At 49.6% G+C, this 27,083-nt stretch overlaps 1 protein-coding gene across 8 annotated transcripts in view; it reads left to right on the top strand.

Annotated features, from left to right (window-relative positions):
• Positions 1 to 26,795, top strand: part of TRABD2A (TraB domain containing 2A) — a 52,425-nt gene extending 25,630 nt beyond the window's left edge. For 2 of the 8 annotated variants that reach the window (XM_077751902.1, XM_077751901.1), the window contains exons 3-7: positions 9,332 to 9,478; positions 12,006 to 12,180; positions 17,250 to 17,340; positions 23,798 to 24,055; positions 25,981 to 26,795. In XM_077751902.1, the coding sequence (XP_077608028.1) occupies positions 9,332 to 9,478; positions 12,006 to 12,180; positions 17,250 to 17,340; positions 23,798 to 24,055; positions 25,981 to 26,164 (855 nt within the window). In that variant the 3' untranslated portion in view covers positions 26,165 to 26,795. Of the gene's footprint in view, positions 1 to 9,331; positions 9,479 to 12,005; positions 12,181 to 17,249; positions 17,341 to 23,598; positions 24,056 to 25,980 lie in introns of those variants that run through there. The other 6 variants (XM_077751903.1, XM_077751909.1, XM_077751906.1 and 3 more) reach the window with 6 other exon arrangements.
• Positions 26,796 to 27,083: the final 288 nt, after the last annotated feature.

The following is a 27,083-nucleotide window of genomic DNA, read 5'->3' as shown; positions in this document are numbered from 1 at the left end:
TTCTTCAAATTCTTTAGAGTCAACCCAGCTGTGTTTCTCACCTGGAGAACCTGAACTAGCCATAAATTGTCTCCTCCTGTTTGTAAGATGCCCTAGATCCTTCCTAGTGGGGCTGTGGTGAGGGCAGGAGCTGGGGCTGTTGCCCTATAGTTTGTAGGGCTACCCTAACAAAGTACCTCATGCTGGTGGCTTATAACAACAGAAATGCATTCTCTTATAGTTCTGGAGGCTAGAGGTTTTAAATCAAGGTGTTGGCAGAGCCATACCCCCTCTGAGAGGCCTGGGGGAGAATCCTTCATTGCCTCATCCAGCTTCTAGTAATTGCTGGCAATTTTGGCATTTCTTGGCTTATGAATGCGTCACTCCAACCTTTGCCTGTGTCGGTCAGCACATGGTTGTGTTTTCACTGTGTGCCTCCATGGTATCTTCCCTCTGTGCGTGTCTGTCAGTGTCCAGATTTCCCCTTTGTGTAAGGACATCAATCCTAATGGATTAGGGCCCACCCTGAAAACCTCGTCTTAGCTTGATGACATCTGCAAACACCCTATTTCCAAATAAGGTCACGTTCACAGGTAACAGGGATTAGGATGAACATATCTTTTTGGGGGAACAAAATTCAACCCATAACATCCTTTTTTTACCCGCTCTGCTGCATGCATAGCTGGCTAAGGAGGTGATTTTCAGATTGACTTTTCTTGCCTGACCTGTGAGGACTTTTACTTGTCGTGTGGTGGTGGGAACTCCTTCTTCCAGGAGCTCTATTCTCTGTTTTCCTTCTGTCTTTAGTGCTTCAGCATTGGCCTGGGAGACTCTGGTTTCCATCCCAGTCACTCACGGAGCCTTCACTCTGCCCAAATGAGATGATCACTGGATGTTACTGTTTGTGCATTGGGTTTACTAGTTGTCTTCGCAGTTGCTGCATTTCCTGCTGCCCTCTAGGGAGAGACTGGCTTCTGGCGACACGCGGGAAGCATCCTGCTGGGACAAGCTTGTAGTACTCTCCTGCTCCATCCTGCTCATACTCCCTGAGGACATGTTGGTGCCCCGCACCCTCATGGTCAGGCCGGCTGTGCTGCTTCCTGGACCCTTGCTGGCCGTTCCTGTCATGACTCCATCTGTCTGTGCTGGGCTTATAGACTTGGTTGCTGCCGCACTCACAGCTCTTCCTGCAATCCTGTGGCTGCCCGGGCTGCTGCCACTCCTCTTGTGGCCCCTTTGTCAGGCCTTAGTGGCTCCATGACTATAGGAGAGTGTGTGCTTGGGACGGATACACTGGCCCTTCCATGCACAGAGGTCTTTTGGGGGTACATTGGATCCCCTCCCCCCAGCATAAGCAGAGGTGGCTCAGACACCGCAGGGACCGTATGGAGGCTCCTGATAAGCGCCTGACCTGACTCCCTTCTCCGTGGAGCCCTGTGGGCTGTGCCAAGGGGAGAAGAAACAATTGAGGGAGAGAAGACCAAATGCGAGGCCAGAAGGGTCTGCTCCCCTTCCTTTCTGAAATGAGGATCAGATGCTTCCAGGTGGAAGAGGGTTATGTGCAATTTCCCATTTGATGCAGGACCCCATCCTTTGGACATTCCAATTTTGACTAAACAGTCCCAGTGCCCGGGAGAGCAATATTACAGTCCCCAGGCCACACCCTTGTACACTTATATATTACACACTCTCTCTCTATATATAGAAACACTCGTGTTTCTATAGGAGAGATTCTGAGAAGGAGGACACACACACATTTTCTGTTTTGATGGCTGCTAACAAGTTGTGCGTGTATGGAAACACACATTGTATTGATGTATACAAAGATGAGTACATGGCAATCATGGAGAGACATGGAGCTCAAAAAGAAGGAAGGACTTTCTAATAGTTAAAAATGGTGCACAGCAGAGCAGAGGATAGCGCCTGACCTGAGATAGCAAACGTTCAAAAAGAAGAGCTTGGTACACTGGGAACCTCTCCAAGGTGGTGAATCTGCCAGTGGTGGCTTGTTTGGCCCTGAGCCCTTCCAAATGTAACACATCTTCCAAGTGAGCCTCCGGGGACAGCACAGGTTTTTCAGGATGTGTCCCAAAGTACTCTGAGCCCATCTCTTTGTGTGTTTGTACACTGGGTGTGCCACCGGCCTCTGCTTGTCCTCTATCCCACAGACACAGGCATGTCCTTTGAATCCCCAGCAGGGTTGGCCTGAGTTCTGCCAGGATCCTCCACTGATGGCCTCAAGAGATAAATGAGTTTTTCCTGACAGGTAAGAAGTCTTCCTATGTATCTGAAGGGATACCCTGAAGGCAGCAGGAATGGGCAGTTGCAAGCTTCAGGCATAGCTGCTATTTCACGTGGTCAAGGATAGAAATCTTTACATAAGGTTTCAAGGGAAGTAGCCTGGTTGGGCTCTAAGGTCTTGGTGGCCTTTGGTCCCTTCCTCTGGTGGCTCCTGGTGACACGTATAACATGCTTTTCGCAATGTGTGGCTGGTCAGGTCAGCAGCGCAGCACTGGGGTGTGGAGGATGGGCTGATGGGTGCCATGCTTGTGGTCCCCATTCATGATGTGTGTGCATATCAGTCACTTCTCTTTTGCTGATCAGGATAACATTGTTCTCAAACAACTTTGTGTCCTTGAATACATACTCCGCTTGTGTTCCTGTTGCTGCAGGTCCCCGGGGAGGTGCTGAGCGTGCCCACTGTGTGGCTGCTGTGGGCTCTGAAATGCTATCACACAGGTTCACTGCTTTTGGCATTGCCTGTTTTTAATGGCAGGGGAAACTGTAGCTTGGGAGCCAGGTGGTGACTGTGATGGCCCATCTCTTTCTGGAGCTTCCATCTCCACCCAGTCTCCCACTGGGTGATTGTTTATCCCGGACTGCCCTCCGTGACCTGTTGCCAACAAACACCCTTTTGTTCTGTCCCACTCCCAACAGCCACCCCCTCAGGACTGCGATGGAATCTTCTTCCCTAAATGCAGCTCCACCTCCCAGAGGGCAGGCTGACTCAGTGGAGGCGGGGAGGGAAGGGGCTCCTGTTTTTATTACAATTATAATGCAAATACATCATGCTAAAGACTTTGCTGACTCCTTCTAAGTGCTCAGAGTTCTAATATTCTACCACTCCCACCTTCTGTCCTCTTTTCCCGAATGCATCTTGCTTTTCCCTCAGGTGAAAAGATTGGCAGCCACATAGATTGGCTACGTAGATTGGCAGCCATCTATGTAAGACATCTGCCACTCAGGAATTTTCTTTTTTTTTTTTTTTAATGTTTTATTTATTTCTAGGAGAGAGAGAGAGAGACAGCATGAGCAGGGGAGGGTCAGAGAGAGAGGGAGTCACAGATTGAAACAGGCTCCAGGCTCTGAGCCGGCAGTCAGCACAGAGCCCGACGCGGGGCTCGAACCCACGAACCGTGAGATCATGACCTAAGCGAAAGTCGGACGCTTAACCGACTAAGCCACCCAGGCGCCCCAACTCAGGAATTTTCTAAGAGACTTTGTTGCCGTGCATCCGCACAAGTAGCTTGGCAAGATAGTAACCAGACAGGAGGCATAATTCTTGGAACTTGCCCGTGCAGTCCAAAAGCTAGACTTGAGAATTTAGTCTATGGACTTCTTCTGAAATGATGTTTTGGGTGGTGGTTTCTAGGTTCGGCCACACATAGTTTTGTTTGCACGGAGGAGCTGTAGAAGCAATTCTGTTTCAGAAGCATACTGGTCCCATAGCCCACATCCTTCCCGGTGAGGATATGAGTCAGATTTCAAAAACTATGGTAAGGAGAATCGTCATTCATTCAGGGTCAGAGAACGGAGCCAGGGATTGACTGCATGGCAGCGCATACCAGCAGCTCTCTCTCTGGAGAAGGTTCATATTTGAAAGAGGTGGATGTGTTAGCTATTCATTTCTTCAGGCACTTGAAGCTCTAACCCTGACTTAATTCCATCTGTGACTCCCAGCACTGCCTGCACTTGGAGTCACCTAAGGGTGAATGTAGGCGGCGCATGTAATTACGGGAGGTGCCCATAAGGGGGCTGCTGCACAGCTCTGCCTGGTTTATGTGCAACTGTTATAAAGCATGGAGCAGCTCTGGCTGCACTGCATGGACTGATAACCACGATTAAAGGAAATAAGCTACAGAGCAGTGGGTAGAGCATGCCGAGCTTTATGTCAGCCATGGACTGGTGGATACTGGGTTGTGATCCATGGTTCGGAAAACAGTGGCTTAGGAGGTTCCTGGGAAAACCAAGCCATCTGGGTGTCTGGAAGAAGAAGGCTTATCTGAGATCTTGGAGAAATGAAACTGAGTCCTTGTAGAATTGTCTGAAATCATCTGTAGAAAGAATTCTGCCTGGATTTCTCCGTAGGGCCTGCCTGAGTCAGCCCAAGCCCAGAGCAGAGGTCCTGGTGGCAAGGGATAGAAGCAGAAAAATGTTCACCTGTAGCCCAGAAGGCTGATCCAAAGCCTGCATAGTTTCAGTAAGGATCAGATATGTACCAGTTGCTACATTCTGGGTCTCATGACTGCCTGTAAATCTCACTGAGAGTTAATATCAAGCTGAAGGATAAACATTTTAGCAATCTGCAGCAGTAGATTTATGAGTATAATTCGAAGAAGACATTTATGACCTAATACTCCCTGCACATCCCTTACCCCTTGAGCACTAAGCATATAACCACCAGCTTCATACAGCGAAAATGCAGCTCTCTGTGCTCACAGGGTCCTGTCCCCGTGCGAGGTAACTACACTTACTAAGGTGCACTGTACAACATCTCAAGAATTCTTTCTTGGCCACTGCGCTCGAGGATCCCGCAACACTAGTGTTGCGGGGAACAAAGGCAGAAGGAGAAAGATTAAATTTTCTTACAATTTACAGCCATTGACAAGTCCTCCAGACAGGCAGAGTGACTGACATTCCTCTGGGAGCTTGGCTGCCTCGGTGATGACACTTTGCTAAGGGCAAAAGGCAATCTTAGCTTAACATTATCCCCCGGCCTCTAGGATCCTCTAAGTCTACTTTAAGGTGTAAAAATTCCTTTGGAAACTTTCCTTATCTCTAGCCCCCCAGGATATAGGTTGGCAATCGTACTCCAAGCTTATGGTCCATTGATGTACATCTGAAGAGTCTCATGACTGAGGTTTTATTAGACAGCAGTAAATGACCTTTTCCTAAAAATAGCTAGCCCCCTCAGGATCCTGGAAACTTTGTTTCCAAAATACCTTAGAGACTTCCACCATCCCTGATGCCCTGCAACCTGAAGATATATCATCAGTCACTTGTCACGACTGCAGTGCAGCTCTTTCTGCCCTTGGGCTCTGTCCCCCTGCTTTAACAAAACCACCATTTTGGACCGAAGAGGTCTCAAGAATTCTTTCTTGGCCGTGGGCTCTGAACCCCAGTGCTTCAGACCACATCACTAGGACAGCTTTGAACTGGGGCCGCTGGGGGCACATCTGGGATGCCTCCGGGGCTTTTGCATCCAGCCTTCTTTCTCACTGGAAAGGCTGTAGGAAACTTGCATTTTGTCCCTTCTTGGAGTCAGAAATTTCCCTTGTCCTTTTCTATGATTTGCTGTAGTCGTTAATGTTATCTTATGGATAAGGAAGACTGAGGCTGCCTGTTCTTCAAAAACAGTGTTTGCCAAACCCTGGCTTTTTATTCCATAATCCTCTTGTCTTAAGTTATAATGCATAGCTCCAGTATTAATTCATGGAAAGGCATTTATTCAAATCCTTAAAGGCCAAAAGAACATAAAGAAAAAAGCGGAGGAGGTATCTCTACATCTGTCTATCATGTGTCGTCTATCCGTTGCCTTTTCACACAGAGACTGTCCACGAACAGATACACAAGACACTGGAAGTAATTGTTTTTAGGGAGGATGATTGGGGTAGAGGAATAGGAGGGAGGTCTTTTTCTTAGTACTGCTTAGAATTTTTACCATATTCATATGAACTGTTAAAAAAGAGTAAGCTGAGCCTCACGTGTTTTAACTTGTGTCTCCAAACACTTTCCTTGAAGTCCTAACCCTCAGGACCTGAAAATGTGACCTTATTTGGAAATGGGATCTTTGCAGATGGTTTAAGATGAGGTCATTGGGGCGGACAGTAATCCAATATGACTGTGTCGTTATACAGAGGGGAAATTTGCACACGCCTGGGTGGCTCAGTCTTGGAGCATCCCACTCTTGATTTTGGCTCAAGCAGGTCATGATCTCACAGTCATGAGATTAAGACCCCAGCAGGCTCTATGCTGGCCATGCAGCATGCTTAAGATTCTCCCTATCCTTCTCTCTCTGGCCCTCCCCTGTTTCTGTACCTGCTCTCTCTCTCTCAAAATGAATGAATGAATGAATGAATGAATAAATAAATACTGCTACTCTTTAAAAAATAAAAAACAACAAATAATAAAAACAAAAATACAAAGGGGAAGTTTGGGCACAGACATACACAGAGCGTATGCCATATGGAAATTGGAGTTATGTAGCCACCAGCCAAGGAACGACCAGAAGCTGGGAGAGAGATCTGGAACAGATCCTTCCCTAATTCCTTCAGAGGGAACATTGTCTTGCTAGCGCCTTGATTTTGGACTTCTGGCCTCTGGAACTGTGAGACAATATGTTTCTATGGTTTAAGCCACCCAGGTTGTGGTGTTTTGTTATGGCGGCCCAAGGAAACTAATACAACTCATGGATAAATGTTAGCAGAGGCTCCAAGAAAGGAATTGGATGGAGAGGAGGAGGTGGTGCGTGGCGGAGAGTTGGTTAGGGAGATGGCAAGGGGGGCAGCGTGCAGGGCCTGGGCCATTCAGCCAGGCCTCTGTGCTTGCTCCTTTGCCCTGCCTTCCCTTCCTGCTTGTCTGCCTCAGCTCTCAGCGGGGCAGGCTGCTTGCTGTATGTGGGCCTGTTGGCTGTCCAGAAGAGCGCCAGGTGTGATTCCGCAACACGAGGAGGCTAGGTCAATGACAAGCCCCATCAGGACAAACCTCTTGGAAGGTATCTTGGGGGACAGTGTAACCAAATACAGTTGTTTCTGAGGAATCTGCGAATCTGTGAGTCACATTCTGAAACTCCAAGTTTGTCAGACTGGCTCAGACTTTGCCAAGCACAGCAAGGAGAGTAAATTGTAGAAGAATGACCAGTAGTCATTAATCTTGTCAGACTATGGGGCCTTTTTTCGAGATGCCAGAGTAGGTGTCTGAGCAAGCTGAGTCTGGACCACCATGGTTTTAGTTGGGTGAGTTTGGAGCTTTGTACTATTTTTGTGGAGCCCTCATGTGCTCCCTGACCCCTGCTCTGCGGCCCTGGAGCCTTCCTGCAGAGCACCCGGTGTGGGGGGCAGGGGGAGTTGCCTCCTCCAGCTGGCAAGGCAGACACAGAGGGCCACCCTGGTTCTCCCCAAAGAGGGCACTTCCAGCAGCGCCTCTACAGCCCTGCCCCTGGTTGGATGGGGTTTGATCATCAAAAATAAATATAAGAAGCAAAGACAAACATCCTAGCAAGGCCTGTTATAAACAGGTAAAATGTCTTTAGGGTAAATGATATTTGACTACATTGAGAAGGGACTGAATAAACAGGTGTGAGCCACACAGTCTTCTCCACTTTGCTAATGGACCGGCCTGTCCATTAGAATGCCTGGCTCAATCTTCTCCAAATACCAAGAACACCTTTAAAAAAAAGCATTTCGAAACCAATGGAAACTCTTGGAGGAAGATCTGCTGGGAACGATTCCTGGGCTTGTCCTGAATGCCCTTAGGGGAAGGGCAAAATCCATCAGTATGTGTTTGTTGAGAAATTGGTTTGGATTGAGATAGCAAGTGTGAGATCTTGGCCTGGGGCCTGGCATCCTGTTCCTCCCCCTCCTCTCCAAAGATCTGTTCCTCCAGGTAATATGAAGTCATTTAGCAATGGGGGGGGAGGGGTGGACAGGTCCTAATTATGGGGCTTTAGAATCCAGGGGCTCATCCCTGTGAAAGACTGCATTTCCTCATTTAGAGCATAATTTGTGGACATACACCTGGGTGTATCTGCCTCTCGGTCAGCTCATGTCACCAGTAGAGGGCTGGGGACAGGGCATGGTCCAGAAAGTCCAGGCCCAACAGAGAGGAGGGGGGTGTTTTGAGAGAAGAGGGGAGGAGGGGACTTTTCAAAGAAGGACTTGGCCCCAAAGGCCTCAGGACAGGGACAGCCAATATTAGAGTAACCAAGGGAGACAGGGCCATGGGAGGAGGGCATACAGTAGGCTCGAGCCGGAGTGGCCTGTGGGAAGGAACTCACCAAGAGCCTCTTTGCCACTTAGAATGAGGAGAATGTGTGACAGAAGAAAGGAAGGGGTCATTTGCCGACTTGAGATGTGTCATAGGTTGTCTCCAGAAAATCAAAAACTTCCTGCTGAAGACCTCACAGAGTGCTCAGGCAGACCTTGCCTGTCTGCCTTCCTGCAAACAGCGAGGGAATATTCCAGCAAGGTGGTATCTGTACATGGATTCCCAGGGCAGCACGTGGAAGGGCAGCTGTGGAAGGTGATATGTCTGCATCCATACCTGGAGAGAATGGGAGAGAAAATGCCACAGCATCTTCAGTGCTGACAGGAGCCTCATACAGGATGGCCAGCCCCAGTCCCACCCGGTGCCAGAGTCCCACCTTCCCCTCCAACCCAGCTCTGGATTTTCCCAAAGGGTGTTCTCGTGAACCTCTCTCTTGTGATGCGTGCCTCAGAGAAACTTGGGAAGCCTGGCACGCTCTCCCTTCAGGAGGAACCACAGTGCTCATTAGCGTATCAGACTCTGGAAACTTGTACAGATCAACTGTTTGATTTTGTTTAGCCCTCGTTTCTCCCTTTTTTCACCATAACTTTATTAATATCCTGCCGACCCAGTGATTCCATTAGCCAGCAGATGCCACACTGACGGTTAGAACAAACTTGTGCATGTCCTGTATATATTCCTGTCCAGTCCTTCATGTGAGTGATGCCTTTCGTACGTGTCTATTTGTGTGTCTCCAGCTGCTTCCTGCCCTTCCTCTCCAGCTTCTTCAGACCTTCCTCTGCAGCTGTTCTCTGGTCTCTTTACCTCTTGGTGATTCTCATGGAATAGCTCCAGGTCATCTGTGTCCCTCCCTCTTAAGGTACTTCCTCCCAGCATGAGCCACAGGGGACCACTTGGGCAGGACTGCCTTCCTTTTCTCTGGACACCATCTGGGGATTTGTGTTTCCTTTTTTAGCAGCAGCGTCTATATTCTTATACAACAAACTCAGAGGTGAGGTCATTGTCAACCATGGACAAAAGAAATAAGATGGCGCTAATGATTGCTGTGTCAGTGATCTTAAAAGGCCCTTGTACTTTCTCCCCTTAGGTCATCTTTGCTTTGAACCAGACCCTCCTGCAGCAGGAGAGCCTTCGAGCAGGCAGCCTTCAGATCCCTTACACTACGGAGGATCTCATCAAACACTATAACTGTGGGGACCTCAGCTCCGTCATCTTCAGCCATGACAGCTCCCAGGTGAGAGCCCTTGTCCTCTGCCCAGCTCAGTGTGCATTTAAACACAAGAGTAAAGCCATTACCTGCTGACACCTGAATCTTCCATGAACAAAGGATTGAGGTCATAAAGGGCTCTAAAAATAAAATTGGGCAGGTTTAGATGTTGAATGAGATGCTGCGGCTAACAGAACCATTCTTTATGATTACGTGAGAATGAAGGGGCGTTGATGAGAGTTAATCCCAGGATCCCAAGCAAAGGACAAAGCTTCAGGGGATCCAGCAGCAGGCCTCAAGGCCTGGGCAACAGGGAACACGAAGCTGCCTCCCGAGCAGGAAAGGGATCCGAGTCTGAAAGCCCCTGGCTGACTTAGGCAGCCCTTCTGGGAAATGATGGAAGAGAACTTAGGCTGAAGCTTGCAGTAGCTTCTAGGAACACGTAAGCATGATGAGTTTGGATGTGTTCATGACCGGACTGGTGCAGTGAGTGACACACGGGATAGGTATTACCTATGGTCCGTCAAGGGGAAGGAAGCTCAGAGGAGCCCAGCCTCCCTATGGCGGGGTATTTGTTAGTCTTTTATCAACAAGCTTCCCACGGGACCGACTGTGGCTTCCTCCCCTCCCTCCACCAAGACCACGGGGCGGTGCAATGGCAGCTGAGTTTCTGAGATGGGGTGTGCATTGTCTCCACCACCAGGACCAGTGTCCTCCTGCCATAGGGGGCTGTGAGTGATGCTGGGGTCTGTTGGATCTGGGGACCCGAAGGAAACGTGAGCGAATGGAAGCGGTGAAAAAGGAATGGCCGCTTGGGGAGAGGATCAATAGGGGCTGGATCCAGCATCAGCCCCACAAGGGTCAGAAGATACAATGAACTTTCGGAGAGTCTGGAGCTGGAGGAAGTTAAACCAAGGGAAAGCAAGCAAGAGGAAGGGGAAAACAAGAAGTACCTGAAGAAAGAGTAGTACAGTTGAGGGTGATGAAAATTCTTGGTGGGTGTAGGGGAAGCAGGGAGAGAAGTCGAGATAGATTGGGAAATTAGAATTTGAAATGGCAGAAAAAAGCCAACATGTATGGGGGGTGGATTTGGAACTTTTTGGGCAAATGGTAAGGCTGGTGGCAGTCAGGAACAGATTTCTTATGCATCCCTTTCCTGTGGCTCCTTCATGCTTTCATACCTGCTCACAAGACCTCGCCTATGATATGGGGTGTTGGGAATGTACCTGCATCGGTGCCAGGGGGGCCAGGCTGGTCAGGCCCAGGGGTGTAGGTCCTAGGTCACGTTTGGCATTTAGCAGTGGGAGGTCTGCCCGTGGGGAAGGGCTGGTACAAAGGAAGCACTCTGCTGAAGAGAAGGGACTTGGGGAAACAGAGAGAAGGATCTCACATAAATGACATGATTTTTAAAAAGATGGTAAAGGAGAAGATGTAGGCTTTGGATTTGAAAATGAAAAAAGTATCATTTCAAGGAAATGGCTAAAGGGAGTCTGTTGTCCATAAAGTGGAAACGGATGGTGACGTTAGAGGGTGAAGACTTCCTTTGAGAGGCTACTGCACATGGGAGAAGCAGCCAGGGTAGATATTCTGTTTTATATTTGAGTGAAGTAATGGTTAGCCTCATTAAATCCCTAGGGAGAGGAGAGAGCACTCGCCCAGGAGGAGGGGACCCAGACGGGGTGGGGAGGGAACGCGGTGTATCACCTCGACAGTCCCTGTTGTTAGCCAAAAGACTGAAATCGGCTCACATGTGCACCGATGAAATATTTGCCAGGTGAAATATTTGCCAGGAGGGCAAAGAACATTGAAGAAAGCAAGAGGGAGACATGGGAATTGGAGAAATAATTAAAATTAAAATTGTGTGGCATTTAGAAGACAGGTGAATGGTTATAGACATGCCACGTATTCGGTCCTAGAGTCATAATTATTGATTCTAAAATATGTAATTATGTAAAATTAGTTTCTTTTTTTTTTTAATATTTTTTATTTATTTCTAGGAGAGAGAGAGAGACAGCGTGAGCAGGGGAGGGTCAGAGAGAGAGGGAGATAGGGAGATACAGACTCTGAAATAGGCTCCAGGCTCTGAGCTGGCAGTCAGCACAGAGCTCGACGCGGGGCTCGAACCCACAAACCGCGAGATCATGACCTAAGTGAAAGTCGGACGCTTAACCGACTAAGCCACCCAGGCGCCCCATGTAAAATTAGTTTCGTAGAGAAAGCATGTGTGAGTCAAACAAGTAAAAACGATGGATGTGTTAGACAAAGATACGGTCTCTGGTATAAACACATGGCATCAAGCATTCTCATTTGAATAGAACAGAAGTACTGTTTAAAATAGCCCAAGAGTACTTTCAGCGCACTTCCTCGGCTGTGTTTTCACTGATATCACAGCTTGAAAAAGTAGTTGGTGGGAGACCCCAAGAGTGGTGTGTCCATCTTGCCCTTCCCCTGCCGAGCTTGACCTTCTAGGCTGGGTGATTTAGGGCTCAGATGAAGCAACTTGGTTAGTGACTCTGTTGCCCCTAATTTGCTTTTTCTATTTCTTTTGGCGGAGGTTCCCAATTTCATTAACGCCACGCTGCCGCCGCAGGAGCGCATCACAGCCCAGGAGATCGACAGCTACTTCCGCCAGGAGCTCATCTACAAACGGAATGAGAGAATGGGGAAGCGGGTGAAGGCCCTTTTGGAAGAGTTTCCGGACAAAGGCTTTTTCTTTGCCTTTGGGGCTGGTGAGTGGTTGGTTACCTCTGCTGGGAGGCTGGGCTCCGCGGCTCCTCCCACGAAGGGAAGGGACCGCGGAGGTGGGCTGCCGGTAGGAGGTGAGATGGGTGGCCCCTTCTTTGACTTATTTCACTTGCGAAATGGCTCCAGCTGATGCCTGAGTATCCAGCACTGTGGACACTTTGCTTCAGGGGCTGGTACCTGTGATTTCACCATAGCTCTCTCTCCGCCTGGTGTTCAAGACACACTCCCCTGGGAGCTGGGAAGGACTTTCTCTCTCTTCCCAATTTGGTACTTAATCCCAACTTCTTTCTGGTACCCTTCATTTTTTTAACTTCCCCTAAAATGTATCTTGTCTCCTCTCTCCTCTCTGACTCTGAGACCTGGGGAGGATACATCAGCTATTACCAACTATTAACAGTGTACCTGGAAGCAGACTGGGAGAATGATTTCCTTTTGTGGACTTTTGAAATAAATTATCTCCTCTTCTTGAGTTGTTCTAGCACAGCTTTGCACCCTCCAGAATTAAATACAGAAGTGACAACAGACTTGAGGTGCCTGGGTGGTTCAGTGGGTTAAGCATCTGACTCTGAGTTTTGGCTTCAGTCATGATCTCACATTCATGAGTTTGAGCCCCTTGTCGGGCTCTGTGCTGACAGCACAGAGCCTGCTTGGGATTCTGTCTCTCTGCCCCTTCCCAGCTCATGTGCATGTGCTCTCTTTCTCTCTCAATAAATAAATGAAAAAGAGAGAGAGAGAGAGAGAAAGAAAGAAAGAAAGAAAGAAAGAAAGAAAGAAAGAAAGAAAGAAAGAAAAAGAAAGAAAGGAAGGAAGGAAGGAAGGAAGGAAGGAAGAAAGGAAGAAAGAAAATGAAATGCCAGAGCCTGGGTAGTGTGCAGAAGGAGCACTTGCTGGCCTTGGCTTTCTCCTTTCAGTTCTTTCACTAGCTTCATAAACTTAGGCAAGTCACCTCCCTCAGTTTTTTTTACTGGTAAAATGGGGTGGGGTGGGGGTTGGAGATGAGCATTTCTGGAATGGCAGAGTGAGAGGTCAAGTATAATCACCTAATTTCAAGATCCTTAGTTTAATTACATCTGCATTTTTTGGGGGGGCCATATAACGTTCACAGGTTCCAGGGATTAGGATGCAGATGTATTTTGGGGGACCATACCACAACATCTGAAAATCAATTAATGTAATCCCCCGTATTAGTAGACTCAAGGGCTGACACCACATGATGCTCTCAATAGACAGAGAAAAAGCCATCAATAAAGTACAACATTCTTTTCATGATAAACATACTCATCAAACCCCTGCTAGAAGGGAACTCCCTTCTAACACAGCCTGTTAAAGGGTCGCTGTGAAGACCCCACATTAACATACAAAATGGTGAAAGATGGAATGCTTTCCTCCTAAGATGAGGAACAAGGCAAAGGTGGCTGCTCTCCTCACTTCTCTTCAACAACGTGTGAAGGTTCTAGCCAGCAAAGTTAGGAAAAGGAATAAAAGACATTCAAATTGGAAAAGAGGAAGTAAAACTATCTCTTTTCTCAGATGACATGGTCTTGTGTATGGAAAATCCTAGGTAATCCACCAAAAGACTCTTAGAACTAAAAACCCAGGTTACAGGGTGCCTGGGTGGCTCAGTCGGTTGAATGTCCGACCTTGGCTCAGGTCATGATCTCATGGTTCGTAGGTTCAAGCCCCCGCATCGGGCTCTGTGCTGACAGTTAGCTCAGAGCCTGGAGCCTGTCTTGGGATTCTGTCTCCCTCTCTCTCTGACCCTCCCCTGTTCACGCTGTCTCTCTCTCTCTCTCAGAAATAAATAAAACATTAAAAAAAAAAAAAAAACCCCAGGTTGCAAGGAGGCAGGATACAAGATCAGTACACAAAAATCCAATGTGTTTCCATACACTAACAATGAATACTTTGAAAATGAAACTAAGAAACTAGTTCCATTTAAAAGTGTAAAAAATATACTTAGTACTAAATTTATCAAGATACACCATGAAAACTAAAAACATCATCAGAGGGACTTAAAGAAGACATCTCATGGTCATGAATTGGAAGGCTTGAATGGTATTAAAATGACAATATTCTCCCCAGTTGAGCTAGACATTCAATGTATAATCGTTATCAAAATCTCAACTGATGAAAATTCTTGAAAAGTAGATAGTGGTGATGGTGGCACAACTTTGCAAATATTCCCCAAATGATTGAATTGTGCACTGTAATAGGATGAATTTTAGGGGTGCCTGGCTGGCTCAGTCCGCAGAGCATGTGACTCTTGATCTCAGGGTTGTGAGTTTGAGCCCCACGTTGGGTGTAGAGATCACTAAAGAAAATAAGCTTTTAAAAAAGGATGATTTTATGTTATGTCCGTTATAGTCAAATACAGTTGTGGAAAAAAACTTGTTGTTGGGCTCCTACATCTTGTTCAGAAATGAATAGTTTCTGTCTTTGGTGCTTGGTTCCTGAGGCTGTGTGAGTGGTTTTCCTCTTCTCCAAGTCTCGTGTTCCCTCTTTGGATTGTGCACAGTGCTGTGCTTCACGGTGCCCGTGCCTGGCCTGTATGGCCAAGCTGTCGGCCTGCAGCACCCCGACGGGGATCGGGTCCCAGAAGCCTTCCGCGGCACCTGGTAGAGGTGATGGTGGCCCTCTGCTAGGACATAGAGCTGGTAGCTTGGTCCCAGCGGCTGTGCCGGGTCCTCCAGGATTGAAGGTGCCAGCCCCTGAGTGTGGGCTTTTGTTTTCCACTCCCGTGAGACTCAGTTGATCTCTCAAAAGCGTCCCTGACGTCCGGTGGCGGGATAGTGGGGCACTGGGTGCAGGGGAAGGGTGGACGCTTTGAGATGTTGGTGGCCTGCCGTGTGGCGTGAGGCTGGGCAGCGGGTTGGCTGGCAGCCAGTTGGCAGGTGGATCTGAGCAGCTGGGAGGGCAGGCCCTCCAGGTGGGGACTGTGCTGGACAGATGGCCCAGGTGAGATGCAGCACCTGTGCTTGCCTGATTCTCAGGGCACAGCTGATCATTGCCGCAGCGCTGGGCAGAGGCCTCACAGCTGGGCACTTTGGGGGTCAGGGGTGCCCCGGACAGCTGCCAGTTCCACATTCTCTTCCTGGCGCTGCTTCCTCCGCCGCAGGAATCCATTTCATCTCGTGCCTTCTGAAGGCTGTGTTGACCAGAGGGAACCATAGGAATCACTCTCGACACTTAGCCTTAATGGTTAAACATTTTTAAAAAGTCTGTGGTTAACAGCCTTTTAGTTGCAAAGTGAGGATAAACAAAAATTAAAAGCTCCAGGGTTTAAAATCAAACAATAGGTTTGACAAGTCGGTCAGACAGAATAGGTTGGTTCCACTCTGAGAAAGCACTGGTAATAGGAGCAGTTCGTTCACTTGACAGATACTGTTTTTATTCTGAATCATTTGAGAGGGTGGACTCTGGAGCCAGACCACCTGGGTTTGAGACGCAATCTGCTTCATCTCTCGGTGCCTCCCACTTACCTGTAAAATGGAGATAATAATACGCCCACCTTATAGGGCTGTTGGCAGGGGCGGGGGTTGGGGGGTGTCAAATGATGGGTAAAGCATTGTCCCTGGTAATATGACTGTTGGCTACTTTGCTTTTGTGATCACTCCCTGCTGTGTGTGCTGGGTACTGGCTGGGGGGCAGGCGGGGGGAGGGTCACCACGGCACTCTGCAAGCTCAGTAGCCTATCCCCACACCCCGAGTCCAGGCAAAGTCTGTGCATGAGTTTATCGCACTTGTGTACCAGGGCTAATCAGGGCCTTGCCAACATCCCTTTCATCTGAGCCAGTTCCCCTCAGCAAGCTTGCGGTCATAGACTCTGCAGTCAAACCCAAAAAGGTAGTAGAGCCCAGTACCTTCCGCCAGTCACCTCGGACTCCCCAGGCTCTCAGAGGCTGATCCAGGTTCACCCTGCTTCCTAGAGCTGTGGGAACAGGACACAGGAGACATCTACAGACTGCCCGTTGTCTGTCCAGAAGCTTGGATGTACCTTAATGTGCTGTCCCGGTCTCTGGTTATTGAGTATTGACATGTCAAGCTTGTATAGACCCTGGAGCCAAACGGCCTGGGTTTTAGATTCTGTTCTGCGGCTGCTTAGCATGTGAAGCCTGGACCTGTTTTACCTCAGTTTTCCAGTTTAAAGTGCAGATAAGAAGGATACCTCTAAGGTTCTGCTCAACCACAGGATGGAGTGCTGCAATTTAATCAGCATTTAGGACATTAAAGTGCCATATGCTGTCACAGAGAGGGACATTGTGAGTCCGGACCGTCATGTCTGTTCTGAGCATCAGAAGGCATCAAAACCTGAATGGAAAGAAGGTTGATCCCAAGATCTGCTCCTGGCCTTGAAAATGTCTAAGGTGTCATTGTAAGCTTACCTGGTTGATCTTTGTTTTTTATTAAAAGGGAGGAAGTGAAATAAAATGCAGATTGAGGTTTCCAATTATGGTGGCTTCTGCTAAATGGAGAGGTGTTTTTTTGTTTTTTGTTTTCGTTTTTGTTTTTACTGCGCATGTATAATTATTTGTGAGACAGAAGGGGGCTCAGGTCTCAGAGGTGGTCGGGCTATGTGCTGACAGCTAGCTCAGAGCCTGGAGGCTGTTTCAGATTCTGTGTCTCCCTCTCTCTCTGACCCTCCCCTGCTCACGCTGTCTCTCTCTCTCTCTCTTAGAAATAGATAAAACATTAAAAAAAATTTTTTTGGATTGTGTAAATGACGAGAATGGTCGGGACTGTTAACACTGCATTCAGATCCAGAGGGCTGGAATCTGGTGTCTAGGCTCTGCCCTTGCTGTGTGACTGTGGGCAGCTCACCCCACCCTTCTGATTCTCTGTGTCCTCATCTCTGAAACACTGCTTGTCCCTCCCAGCCTGCCTGCCTGGAGTGTGGCCGAGAGGCCTGACTGCAGAAGCTCTTTGGAACTCTCCTGGGCTGGACGGAAGGGATGGAGGGTTGGCAGGGTTATTTCTTTGTTCTGGGGTGCGTGTCTGGGGGTATGTTTAGTAATCATGGGAGCTGCCGTGTTTCTGATCGTTTTTCTTACTGCAGGTCATTTCATGGGCAACAATACAGTGCTTGATGTCTTGCGGCGCGAAGGCTATGAGGTAGAACACGCCCCCGCTGGACGACCCATCAACAAGTAACCTTCCTGTGCTTCTATCCTGGTTGGGGAGCAGCTAGTGGAGCCGAAACCCCCACCGGGCTGCCCCGGCACCAGGGTGGGTGACGCACCGTGAGGGGCTCCAGAGGCCCCCAGCACGGCTATTACCATCTTCCCTGTCTGGCCGCTAAAGGGACCCTTGGCACCCGGCTCTGCTGGCATCCTGTTGTGGCCGGGGCTGTGTCAGAAGTGGGTTGCCTGGCCGGGCACTTTGGGCAACAGAGGCCATACTGGCCTTTTCCTCAGCAGCCTTGGGGCAGAGAAGGAGGCGAAGAGGAGATTGCTCCGTGGTCCTGGGGGCCCCAGGAGGGGTCATTAGGCTTAATGCTCAGTGCCTTTCCAGTAGGCACTTGGGAAGGTTCGGCGGGGGGCAGATGGTGGAGTCAGTTATAAGGTAAGGTCAGAGGGGCTAGAGGTGCAGGGCGTGCCCGTGAGACCCTTCTTGGGACAGGAGCAAAGCCGTCTCTTTCCCTGAGCTGTTTCTCCCCCCAGGTCTGTTTATTTCTCATTTTGATGGCTCTGTGCTCCCCTCCCCTCTGAACTAGTCCGCTTGGGCTGCTGTAACAAAATGCCACAGACTGGGCACTTGAACAGCAGAAATGTATTTTCTTTCAGTTCTGGAGGCCAGAAGTCCAAAATCAAGGTGTGGGTAGGTTTGGTTTTCCCCGAGGCCTCTGCCTGCCTTGCAGGAGGCCGCCCTCTCCCTGGCCCCCACGGCCTGCCTCTGTGCGCACACAATCCTAGTGACTCTGTGTGTTTGAATTTCCTCTCCTAAGGAAAGGCGCTGCCTACGAATGCAGTCACATTCCGAGGAACTGGCTGTGGAGGCTCCAACATGAGTATTCGGCCCCTTACACACCTTTCCTCGCCCCGCTCCCTCCCGACCGCGGTCACCAGCGCCCCCTCCTGGCAGAGACCGCAGCGGTAGTGAGACGAATGCCCCGACCCTCTGCCGAGGGGTATAGAGGGCATCAGCTGTGGTGGCGGCTTGATGGCTGCCCCTCCCCAGGGGCCTTCTTCCTCGTCAGAACGCCCACCTTCGGCTCATGTTGTTTCGAGCCGGGGCCTCTCCCCAGCCCCTCACCCCAGAGGGGCCTTCCTAGCAGTCCAGTTGCCACCCGGGAGCCGGGGTTCTCCCCGACCGCCTCCTAGCGGACAGTCGTGGGTACATCCTGGGCTGTCTTACCCCCGCCTCTCCTCATGCACCACAGCCAGTGCGTCAGTAATAATGGTTCTTCAAATAGCGCTTAAACTCTCTAAAAGCCCTCACCTGAGACTACTCACTTCTTTTTTTTTAATGTTTTATTTATTTCTAGGAGAGAGAGAGAGAGCGCGAGCAGGGGAGGGTCAGAGAGAGAGGGAGTCACAGACCGAAACAGGCTCCAGGCTCCAGGCTCAGCTCCAGCTGAGCTGGCAGTCAGCACAGAGCCCGACGCGGGGCTCGAACCCACGAACCGCGAGATCATGACCTAAGCGAAAGTCGGACGCTTAACCGACTAAGCCACCCAGGCGCCCCTGAGACTTCTCACTTCTCACCTTCATCACACCTCTGGCTTCCTCCATCAAAACCTCTCCTCTTGGGTTTGCTCCTCTCCTTTTCATGGCTCTCTCTCGCTGGTCCATTCTTCCCTCTCTGTGGGACTAAATCTTGCAAGTGTCCCTTCCTCAGAAGCCTTCGGTGGTTTCTTACTGTTCTCTCCCAAAGTCCAGTTTCTTGGTACCCAGACCCCAGCACAGGTGTGCTTCCTGCATCAGAAAACCTGTCTGGGGCGCCTGGGTGGCTCAGTAGGTTAAGTGTCCGACTTCAGCTGAGGTCATGATCTCACTGTTTGTAGGTTCGAGCCCTGCGTCGGGCTCTGTGCTGACTGCCAGCTCAGAGCCTGGAGCCTGTTTCAGATTCTGTGTCTCCCTCTCTCTCTGACCCTCCCTGCTCACGCTGTCTCTCTCTCTCTCTCAGAAATAAAGCAGTAAAAAAAAAACAACAGAAAAGAAAACCTTCTGTCTGGGTCGTGGCCATCCACCTCCCCCTGATGAGAAAAATCCTGCCCCTCCTTCAGCTCTGCTCACTGCCCAGGTCTTGATTTTTCTTTCTCTCCTGTTCTCCTTGAGCCCTGGAGGGAGAACCCAGCCCTAAGCGGTTCTCAGCTTGTTTCAGGGGAACTGTATGCTTCTGGAAAGTAGGTGCTTTGTCCCCTTTCAGTTCCCGCCCCAGGCTGACTGGGTGGGTATTTGGCACACAGTCCTTGTGGGTGCTAGAGATGACCTTTATGGAGTGTACGTATGCATCCATGTACATGTGTGTATGTGTGTGCACAGGTATGTATATGTGCGTACATGTGTGTACATACATGTGTGCATGTGTGTTGATGGTTATGCTCAGGCTTCCTACTTCTGTCTCTAACCTCCTAATACCTGCTTGTGAGGTCAGGAATCAATATTTAAAAAACTTCTCCATGATTCTGGTGCCCAATGAGGGCTGAGAACCGGTGCTGACGTCCAGCTGGACTGCTCACATTTCCAGGAGAGGAAAAAATATTTATTGACGGATTGTCAGGTGGCAGCCAGGCTCACACGGACCGTCAGTTAATCCTCAAAGCCAGCCTGTGGGGTGGTGTTTCTTCTCCTTTACTGATGGAGAAACGGAAAGATCACACAGCTAATCAGAGCCAGGTACAGTTCAGACTCCTCTGCCTGCACATCCCTTCTCTTTCTGCCCTTTCTTCTTCCACTTCTTACTTCCCAGATCCTTTGTCTTTGTTCGAGCACCTTCCTCTGCCAGAGATTCCTTTGCCATCCCTGCCCCTAATTCTTTCAGAATCTGAGATCCAGCGCAANCCCCCCCCCGCCCTCGCGCTGGCCCCGGCACTTTGATGTGTGCTTCTGCAGTAGCTATCCGGGCATCTGGCACACAATATGTGCTCCATTAGGGTAGTGTCTACGAGGTTTTAGAGGTGAGCAGTGCTCTAGGGGAGGCCACGGGGGAGCGTGAATCCTGGAAAGGAGCTCCAGTTAGGGAGAAGAAGGGGTGAGGGGATAAGGGCCCAGAGTGGGGGAAATGCCCACAGTGAAGGTGTTGGCAAGGGCCAGCGTAGTGGCTGTGGAGACACCTGCTTCCTTTTCCCCCTCCTTAGCAGCCGGGTGATAGCTCCTGATGGATGAGATGGAACTTGGATGTGCGGCAGGCTGTGGGTGGGGGCAGGAGGCCTTCCAACTGGTGACCTAGCTCACCCAGCCCCTTGGGACTTGGGGTAGCTCCGTTAGGTGGACAGTGAGTGGAGGGCAGTTGGCAGCCACTACCCTCCTGTATTCAGCAGGCTGGAATACACAGGCAAGGCCCTGGCTGTGAAACTGCCCTTCCATGGGCAGCAAAGAGGAGGGACAGGGGTCCTGCCGGGCTGATCCCAAGTGTTTAACCCGTTCCCCACCCCCACACCTCTTCCCAGGATAATGGTTGCTGGATTAGGGTTTTGTGGGGTTTTTTTGCTGCCATAACAAATCACCATACACTCTGCCCTCAAACACTGGTGATTATGTTACAGTTCTGTAGATCAGAAGTCTGACACGTGTCTCAGTGGGCTGAAACCACGGTGTTCATGGGGCTGCGTTCTCCTCTAGGGCCTCGAGGGAAGAGCAGGTTTACTTGCCTGTTCCAGAGTATAGAGGTTTGTGACCCCTCCTTCCATCTTCAAAGTCACTTCACAGTGACTGCATTTCTCTGACCATCCTTCTACAGTTGCATCTCCCATGGCTACAGGAAAGTTTTCTGGCTTTAAGGAACCATGTTATTAGATTGGGCCCACCCAGGTAGCTTGGGGTAATCTCCCATCTCAAGGTCCTATGTCACACCCACAAAATCCCTTTTATCAGGAAAGGTAACAAACAATAGTATTCACATGTTCGGGGATTAGCACACAGGGGTCACCGGGGGTCATTATTCTGCCCACTGCACACAAAGGGATCTGGTGAATGTCCTTTGGCTGCACAGTGGGGGCGCTCCCGGGTCCTGGTCAGTTTTGCTGGGGTACATGCAGTGTCACTCATCCCCAAGTAGTGGGACTGGAGGAAAGGGGCATTCGCATGGAGTGCACACTGTGTGCTCAGCCCTGTGTGAAACATGGTACGTGGGTAGTTTCAATCCTCACAGCAACCGGGTGAGGTAGATCAACTTTATAGAAGCAGCAGAGGCTCAGAAAGTCTAATTATCATGTTCTAGTTTCCAAACCTGGGCTCCTTTCTGGGTACCACATGTCCTCCGGTGGGTGCACAGGAGAGACACCATGTCAACAGGGTGTGTCTTTTCTGGAGACTTCCACGACATGAGTAGATTGTGTGAAATGCTGGCAGGGGACAAGCAATCTCTCAAGCACAAGAGTCCCATATTGTGGCCAAAATGACCATGGATCTAGGTTTCATAAGGAACTAGAGGTTTCACTAAACTTTGGGAATTCAGATGGAAGGAAACATGATATCGTAGAACCTCAACCTGGAATGGGATGCTCAAGCTAGCCCAGAAGCTCTGGGATGAGTTAGCCTGTGTTCAACAGTGGGGATTTTCTGTTCCTGGCAAAGAAGCAGTCACCTCTACTGCCCTGGGTCCCTTAAGCCTATGAGCCTTTGTCTGTCGGATCTTTCTCTGGAGGTAGTAGTGACACTACTCTATATCCTCCATATTTTTTTATAGTGAAAATAAGTTAGCTTTATAAACTGGAGAAAAAAAATCTTGATGAATGTTATTTGAAAATGGCACTGAATCCTTGTTGGGACCTAAGGCAAAGAAGTTTATTTTCCTGGTCCTCAGTTTTTTAAATTGTAAAGTGGGTGTTATGATTCTCCAGGACATCTCAGCTGTGAAATATGAGAAAGACAAAAATCAGGAGAAGTAAAATTAATTTCTTCTGGATTAATGACCTCCCCCTGCCTCTCCCCCAGCCACCAAGGGTAATTAACTTGGTTCTCAAGCTTTGGCCTTGCCCACCTGCAGTAAGTGAGCTGAGGTCTTCTTGTGTCTCTTGTGAGTTGAACAGAACCACAGCTGTGAATTGCCCCACTGTGAGGATCCACCGCTTGAAGCCATAAGAGCTGAGTGAATTTGAGTCCATGCTGTTTGCAACAGACTTTTTTGAATGCTACGGTGTACCAGGGCCTGTTTGGGTTATATGGAGGTCAAGGATGACATAGATGTAATCCCTGCTGGGACAGGGGCCTGGGCCTGGGGGCTGCTGCCCATCTGCTCCTGAATCCTCTAAGAGGCCACTGGAATCTTGGAGAGCCTTAGGCGGAGCACTTTCCCTCTCTAGGCTCCCATTACTTTGTTGGTATAATGAAGGGGTTCATCTAAGTGGTGTCACACTTAGATGTCAGGCATTGTGCTGGGCTCTGGATCAGTGATGAATCTGGCACGTCCTGTCCTCTAGGGGTCTTTTAACTGTGACTGTGTGTTGCAGGGGTTCCCAGCCTCAGGTTCAGAACAGGCGTCTTTCTTCTTTCTTTGCCACTAGAAGAATGAATTCCCTTCTTTTACCTTTTTTTCCAACCTGAGTCTTTCCCATTTTCATTTTTTATCTCATATACCACCTGCCTTCCTCACACAGGGCCATGATTATTAATTGACCACCCAGGCTCTGTCTAGTCATGGGTCAGAATTGAGCCCTGCTTCTGGCAGGTGAGCTGTTCATCAAGGCCGAATCAGGGCAGAACGAGCGAGTCGATTCTTCTCTTACTGCCCTCCTCAACCCCAACTAAACTCTTGATGAAAGTCCTGTTGTAGCAAGAAATTAGGTCCTTCTCATGGCTTATTTCCTCTCTGGAAGAGATTTTTTGGGTGGGGTGGTGGAGGTGGTGGTGGGGATGGGGAGAGACTAGAGTCACCTTTAGGGAAAAACTAGAAACAAGTTTGAGTTTCTCATCAGTTTGGAAAAACATATTCCCTTTTGGAAAGATGGCTTCTGGTAGGACCTGGGTTAAGGTGGTTAGAACACTGTGAACACTAGCAGTCATTTGCGTGGGGGGATGCGGCTGCCACAGCCTCTTTCTGAGTAGAGCCCTTACCAGGGTAAAGGAGGGGTTAACATGATTAAGGGCTCCTTCAGTTCTAAGTAAATGGCATTTAAACATTTTTTTTTTAATGTCACTTTCAATGCGGTAGTCTTCAGCGACTTTCTACATAGCTGTGACCCATTGTTAGGGAAAGGCAGTAATTATATGCAATTAAAAAGAAATCTTCTATTTCCTCCCCAGGGCCGGGGGATTTGGAACGACTACTACAACAGTATATGAGGGAGAAGTTAAGGCGCCAAAGTGATCGATTCTGGAGGTGGCTTGGAGAACGCTCCCTAGCCAGCTTGAACTTTCACCTTATCTGCCCCTTCTAAGTCCCTGAGCCCTGAGGGCGTGTGACCCTCCTTCCAATCCATCTTCCCTCCACCCCTGTTCACAGAGAGAAGAGTAAAAGTCCCTCGTCCGGACCCGCCTCCTCTGCCATCTTTGCTCCGGAAGTGCCCGCTGCGGAAGCGCGGGTACCGGAAGCTGGGTCCGCGGTGCGCTCGCTGTGGCCTCCCCACGTGTCCCCGCCCGGCAGTGCCCACCTGGGAGTCGTAGCGGAGCGGAAGTTTCGGAAAAAACGGAGGCGGCAGCGGCCACACCGAAAGCAGCGGCTCCGGCAGTTCAGCGATCTGTGGGTCCGACTGGAGGAGAGGTGAGGCGGTGGTTTGGGCCGGGTGGGGCCGGCCAGGAGCCCATCTCCGGCATCCATCCTCCCCACCCGGAGTATCAGTGGGGAGCAGCCCAGGAATATCCTGTCACCTTGCTTAAGACGGGGAGGTTCAAGGCCCTGGTGGGGATGAGCAGCCCTCCTTGTGGACCAGCCTTTCCTGTTGCTCAGAGCCTTGGGCACTGGTCTTCTGTCCACTGTGATTGCGATGAACCCAGTAATTAAAGGTAGTTGCTTCGAGCCAGAGTAAAGGCATTGTTATCTTTGTTAAGGAACGAACGGGGGTGGCGGTGGTGGGCACGCATGGGTGTGTTTTGATTTGCTAGTCCTTTCTCCACTGCAGCTTAGGGAAGATTTCATAGTTTTGCAGAGCTGGAAGCAACAGAGAATAGGCTTGTTCAGCCCCCACATTTTACAGAGAGCACGGTGACCACAGAATGCACTCTCTGAAGATGCTTAGGAGGTGGATCAGAAGTGGATAGAGGAGTCAAAGGTGGTGACTCAGCCTGGTCTGCAGGGCATAAGGCTTTTGGAAGAACTACACCAGAGAGGCCTGGGATCCAGGATCCAGTTTGATTCAACCCAAATGTATTGAGTTACTCCTGTGCGCCTGCTGTTGTGTTGGGTGCTGTGGCATTGAAGTAAACCAGATGGGCATTAGCCCTCTTCCTTCATGGAGTTTGCATTCTAGGGAGAATGCCAGATTTTGACATCTGCAAAGGGTGCTGTGGGAATGTGCTTGTGTGTGTTGGAAGTTACTATTTAGGTTTGGGAGAGTGGTCAGGAAAGGCCTCCTGGAGTGAAGGGACCTTTTGGCTGATGCTGAGTAGAAGCTTGACAAAGTGGAGCCCAATGACCAGAACTTTTGAGTGTGGATCAGGAGATTCAGGGATCCAGTACCTGTACAGGTGCTTGATGATAAATGTCATTGAACGAATAAACAGCTGAGCAAGGAGGGGAAGGAGTTCCAAGCAAAGGGAACAGTTGGAAAGCCTGGAGAGAGTGAGCATGTTGAAGACATCAAGATGCAATAATTATGGTTGGAGCCTGGGGGGTCAGGTGGGGTGGGGTTGGCTGGGTCCGGACAGGAGATGGAGGAGGGTGACAGAGCGTCTCATGCCTGAGGAAGTGGGGAGACGCTGAAAGGTTCGAAGCAGGCATCCAGTGTGCTGTGGGATTGGCATTTTTAAATGGATGGAAGCTAGCAACCAAATGGGACCTGGAGAGCAGGGGTCCCGTCGGTGTCCATGTTCCACGTGATCAAGGGTGGCTCTCCAACCATCCTTCATTGGTGGAAGAATGAATTGATCTGTTCAGGACTTTTTAGTTTGGGTTATTTCCTTTTAAGGTGGCCTGGAGTTGGGCCCTTCACCCCAGAGCTGGGCTGAAAGGTCTGGGTGGGCCTGAGATCTTGAGCCCCTACTGTCTTGACCTGGGATATCTGCATGATGTTCACACGAGATATAGCTGGGGTAGGGGAGAGAGCCAGAGACCCGGGGAGGATGCCAGAGATCCAAGGAGGATACCTCATGGCTTGGATGTGCGCCTGTGTGTGGTCAGTGAGGAGGGGCCCTGCCTGAGATCGCCCAAAGGCTAATGATGAGCAAATCTGAGTTGGGCCTTCTGACACCTAGAGTTTTAATAATCTTTGAACCAAGAACCATGTAGCCAAGGGAGAGTTGTCCAATGTGCTAGTCTTAGCACTTGTGTTACTTGGTTTTGTTGTGGTTTTGTTACTTGGTTAGTAGTATCGAGGGACAGAGACACAGGCAGCCCATTAACATACTAAGATCCATTCTCGTCTTTAAAGAAGGGAGACGGAAAGAAGCTGTGTGGGCATTTGGGGGCCTTGGATTATCCATTGGCTCCAGCTGTGCTCTGAGCCTCTGTTTCCTTTCTTTCCCTCCTAGTGCTGAGGTCCCACAGCTCCAGGGCCCCGTTCTGGATAGGCACATCTCTGCCGAGCTGCAGCTCCCTCGCCATGGACATTCCCACCACAGCCAGATGGTGGCCAGCAGTGCCTGTCTGTCTCTCTGGACGCCTGTGTTCTGGGTGCTGGTGCTGGCTTTCCAAACAGAGACACCCCTCCTGTAGTGACTGGAGGAGCCAGGCCAGGCCCCTGACCCCTTGGACTTGAAGGATGGCCATTCCTGTACTCCACACTCTGTTCTGGCCTTGATGGGCCCAACCCAGGAGAAGAGAGAGAATAAAAGTCAGTGTTGATTCTTCTCTTTCCAAGGAATCACTCTGGGTTATCCAGCAGTGCTGGGGGTAGGTAACATAATGACTTGTATGAAAATAATGTAAATGAATTATATGGAGGTAATACTTTTTCTTTGTAGACTTTTTCCCCACAGTGTGTATATGTTCTGCAAAAACTCTTGCGCACACCTTCTGAATATTATCCCTGCTTTACTCCTGGGCCCTACCTGCCAGTTCGGATCCTGACCCTTTTCCCTCCTGCTGCTCCTCTTCCTACCAGTTCTGGAATCAGGGGGTCAGTAGGCCATAGGAGCTTTGCTTTGTTTCCTGTGTTCTGACAAGTGCTTTCATCATGGATGTGAGTATCTCACCACCATGCTGAAGACTGGACGAAGGGGTAGGCTTTGACAGAGGTGCTGTGTGAGAAAGTGGTTTTCAAATGCTCCCTCTTCTTGTCTTGTTATTTATTTATATGCCAATGCCTTTATAAATAAAATCTTATGGGGGAGTCTATATAAAATCAGTAAGAGTAGAATTGTCTCCGTTGAGTCTGAAGTGGGCACTTTAGCCCTGCCTCCCACCCCACCTCCTGTTCGGTCGCCACACCCGCCCCTGGGGCAAGGTTTCCTTGTGGCCTTCGAGCAGCTCACAGAGACCCAGGACGGCCTACCCAGGACGGCCTGCCCAGGACTTGGAAGTAGATGTGTTTGTTTCTAATCTGGTTAGGGTAAGCTTGATTGCCTGGGCTTGCAGGTCTGTGATCTTCCCTTCCTAGACTTTCTTGCGGGGAGGGGAGTGCATTCTCAACCAT

The sequence above is a fragment of the Crocuta crocuta genome, unplaced genomic scaffold, assembly GCF_008692635.1.
Source record: "Crocuta crocuta isolate KB4526 unplaced genomic scaffold, BGI_CrCroc_1.0 scaffold430, whole genome shotgun sequence".
In the NCBI taxonomy this organism is placed as follows: domain Eukaryota; kingdom Metazoa; phylum Chordata; class Mammalia; order Carnivora; family Hyaenidae; genus Crocuta; species Crocuta crocuta.
Note: the sequence above shows the minus strand (reverse complement) of the source record. Positions and strands in the feature narration are given on the sequence as shown.